Below are 4,236 nucleotides of genomic sequence, written 5' to 3' on the forward strand. Positions count from 1 at the left end.
TTTTTCATTTTCAGTACAGTTTAGCACATCATCTTTGGTTCCTGTTTTATTTTGAACGGCTCTACATTTCAAACGTAACGGTGACAGTGGGTGCATTTCACACCTGACCTTTTTCTGTTGTTACTGCTTAGTGTGGAAGTCTTAGAGCTGGTTGGAGCTGCCAATATGTAACGTGTCCGCATCTGTGGGTAAAAAACGCGTAGTTAATATTTGTTGTGGGCAAAGTCGGTGCACTCTCAGTGTTTTTTGTACAATTTTATCTCCACCTAATCGTTCCTTAGTGCTGGGAGGCACAAAATATTGGAGTGCGCATTTTGAAGGTGAAAGTATTTTAGTCATTGCAGTCTACTGTGACTCTTTCATACACTTGCCCACACACACACTTCTGCTGCTATTTTCTGCTTTCCAAAAACGTCCTCACACTCCTGTTTAGTAACTCACAAAGCTAAGATATGTATTTGTGTGTATACAGTGTAGTGTATACAGTAATGTGGAGAGAAAATACGTGTTCTCAGCACTCCTCCTGCAGTTTTGTGGTAACTTTTTGCCTCAATAAGTGAAGTAATCGTTTCCTATATATGTTTATCCGTCACATCGTTGTTGTGGCCCATTCTTGTCTACAGCTTTGCTTCAATTCATTGAGCTCTCTTGAAGTCCCAACACAGCATTTCAACCAGTTTCAGCTGGCCATTGTAACACCTTGAGTCTTTTCTCTTTCAGTCATTCTGTTTTCGATCTGCTGGGGATCATTGTCCTTATTTCAAACATACTTTAACTGTCAGACAGATGGCCTCAATTTTCACTATAGAATATAGAGGAGCTTTGAGCTGTCGAGCAGTCCTGTGACTGCAAAACAAGCCCAAATCATCATGTGTCCACCACACTTAGTATGTGTGAGGCTTTTGTGTTGAAATGCTGTTTCGTTTTCACTCATCATGGTGCTGTGCGTTGTCCAAACATCTCCTCTTTTGCCTCGTCTGTCTGAAGGACATCGTTCCAGACGTTTTGTGGTTTGTTCAGATGTAACTTTGCAAAAATAAGCTGTGCCGCCATGTTCATTTTAGAGGAAAGAGGCATTCTTTTGGCAACATGTTCTTTGTTTTTTCTAATTGTACTGTCATGAGCTTTAAAATTTAACATGCTAACTGAAGCCTGTAGACTCTGACATGTAGCTCCTAGGTTTATTTTTATTTTTTACAATTTATAAAGCATTACATGATCTGACCTTGGGGTAAATTTGCTGGGATGTCCCCCTTTGGGAAGATTTTGGCATCGTGTAACACACACTTGAATGCTACAGACTAGCAAACTGCTAAAATGTCTCATGTTCTCACTTGCTAATGATGAGTTACCCCTGCAAAGCATGAAACATAAAATAACTGCCAGAAAATTCAAATGACTTCATTTGTATAGTTTTTGCTACAGCCAGCATTTTCCCAAATATGGTACACTTGGGGTTACAGGTTTAATCAGTTGCATTAGATTATTAGCACCTGGGTGCTACTTACCCTCTTAATTGGAGAAGCAGTAAGATTGTGCTTCTTTTTTGACTTGCCTGTGTTTACCAATATGTGCACTGAAAACCTGCCTTTTCCCTCCCAACCATCGCACAGAGATCACATTCCCAAATATCAAATCTAGCGTATTTTACACTTTTCCTCAAATATAATAATAGTCAACTTGTGCACAACCTAAGAAGTAGAAAACTAACTCGCTGCTAATGCTGGTTTAGATTTGGTAAGCGCGTTTACCTCTAGGTGTCAGCTACAGCAGCAGAGACTTTCTCACACACATGCAGTCTATATGCATACAGTAAGTGCAACACAGTTTCACATCATGTTTCTTGCACACGTAACCGCCTCATTTCACCGTGTGTTTGAATGTTTGCCACAAAGAGGAAATATCCCCCACATTTCAACGAGCAGAAAATAAAACCTGCTCCTTCAAAACCTCATTGTAGCTCACAGTAATGCACTACTGATCACGACGGTGGATGTTTTCGTGGGGGGTTGGATTTTGATCATCCCCGCTCTGATGATGATGTCTCCTATTTTGACATTTGTGTCTGTTTGTGGCTTTTCTTCAGCAGGACGTACTGTCTGCTCCTTTCCCCCATCAGACTGTCAGGAGAGCACATGGCCTACGGTCAGCAACCCACTCCACACTCTTCACCCAGCCTACCAATGCCCTGTCTCCACAGGTTAGTGTGTCCGCGTGCATGTGCATCTGTATTATAAAGGAAATGAAAACAATAGATTGTCTTATTGATTTCTGGGCCACTTGGCCTCAAGAGGAAATCCATAGTTAGTTGTGTCTGGCTCATTGATGTGGGGAGTCTTTGACAGCAGCTGGGTTTAGCGTTGTCAGCACTTCCTGACACCTTCATCACCTATTGCACTTGTCATTTGTAAAGGTCGGTCAGGGAATGGTTGTATCATTATGCAACTGAGACCTCAGATTGTTGTAGGTATTGAATCGATATTGGCTGGCTGAATATTGCCAGTCATTGTAACTTGCATCACCCAACCTTGAGAAACTACTAGCTCTCCTTTAGTAAAACTTTAATATCAGCTCTTAGTTTAGTTTAGTTTCTAGTGATCATGTAAATGCTGATAGAATAAAATCTTGTGCTAAACACCTGATTTAGCACAGCATCCTTTTTTTTTTTTTTAGTCTAGATCGACATGCATGATAATTACTGTTCCCATCAAGTCTCAGTCGTTCACTGCTCGTCACTCTCTGGATTAGGAGTTATCAGTTCTTTCATTTTACCTGCGTCTCCTTGATGTCAAGACTAAACAACCCTCTTCATCTTTCAAAGGCTTCTCCATTAAAAAGCTCTTATTTTGGGAGAAGCCTTTGAAGGCTGATTAGATCATTGGACATCAGGTTTTCTAAAAACGGTCACCAAAAAAAAAATATATTCAAATGGTTTCACCAGTGGAAGCCCACCATTCAAAACAACCTCCCCACAGTGGTTTTTACCCTCTGATTCAGTGTTGTTGACAGCAGCAGCATGAGCTGCCGCACGAAGCCGGTTTTCCTATGAAACCTTATTACGCCCTGCATATCATTATCCTGACAAGTATGCATTTAGATTATAAACAGCACCGAGACTTTTCCAAATGGGGAGTGCCACATCAAAGAGGAGAACGGGCAAACAATGTCGGTGACATTTGACTTTGATGTGAAATCATCAAAAAACTTTTCACCAGTTTCGTGCTACAACTACGGAAACTTAAACTCGATGGTTATGTTTGTGTGCACGGTAACGCTGCAAACAGTGGTTAGAGCTTCACTGCAGATGGAGATTTTACTTGAAAACTTCAGTCACTACTACCCAACTTGCCTGTCCTCTCATGTTTTCCTACCTGAAGGCTGCTCGGGTCGTTGTTGTGGCAGTCCTCTATGCGATTCAATCCCCTCTGCAGTGAATCTTTTGTTCTTCAGGCGCACTTCAACTCCATCATCTGGGACTGCAGCTGGTGACAGTTTTCCTTGTTCTGCTCTGCTGCCTCTGTGTTTCAGTGACCCTCCTGCTCAGAGCAGAGAACAGAACAAGGACTAAAGTTGCCAGCTGATGTCCAAGTTGGTGGACATGGAGTCCATCGATGGCACGAGGCTCAATGCAGACGAGGGATTGAGATGTCAAGCAAAAATACTATACAGTATTTACTGGGGCGAACTGTTCACATTTCCTTTGAAGATTGCTGTCTGCTTTCAAACATCATAGTTGTGCTCGGCTTGTGATATACTATCATGACCTGGAAGTTTGAGCGGTATCTTGTTTTTGCTTTCAGTCCATTGTCCGTTGTAGTTTTTGGCTTTGCCTGTTTTTCCTGTACAGTTCCTTTTAATTTCCCCACGTCACACACGTTCTACCAGAGTGTGGGTATCATGGTGTTAACTGTTGATAGGAAAACCTGTGTGGGCTTTACCAGCTAATCAGGAAATGAACATTCTGAATACTTTGTCTGTAAAATAGCATTGGTGCATAGCTCTTTAGTCATAATGAGGAACGGGTCTATTGTCATTCAGAGTCGTTTTTAGAGAAAAATAACAGCACTGTCCAAATATCTCAACTTCACACAACACAAATGCAGGATGTAGATATTTAATCAGCTGGGACTTTGGTCATTAAGTTAAAGTGACAGGATTTGTATCCAGGCAACCATATGCCGTATGTGTTCAGTTAAGTCCGTTGGGAAAATTATGATTCACATCTCAGATTGTGAT

At 41.5% G+C, this 4,236-nt stretch overlaps 1 protein-coding gene across 2 annotated transcripts in view; it reads left to right on the plus strand.

The window, feature by feature from the left end:
* The window catches only part of mcu (mitochondrial calcium uniporter), a 53,947-nt gene that overhangs the window by 22,593 nt on the left and 27,118 nt on the right, over positions 1-4,236 (plus strand). Inside the window, exon 2 of one of the 2 annotated variants that reach the window (XM_005737047.1) lies at positions 2,087-2,200. In XM_005737047.1, the coding sequence (XP_005737104.1) occupies positions 2,087-2,200 (114 nt within the window). The remainder of the gene's footprint in view (positions 1-2,086; positions 2,201-4,236) is intronic. The other variant, XM_005737048.1, reaches the window with a different exon arrangement.

This window comes from Pundamilia nyererei, unplaced genomic scaffold (genome assembly GCF_000239375.1).
Source record: "Pundamilia nyererei isolate P.nyererei 1_Seehausen unplaced genomic scaffold, PunNye1.0 scaffold00073, whole genome shotgun sequence".
In the NCBI taxonomy this organism is placed as follows: domain Eukaryota; kingdom Metazoa; phylum Chordata; class Actinopteri; order Cichliformes; family Cichlidae; genus Pundamilia; species Pundamilia nyererei.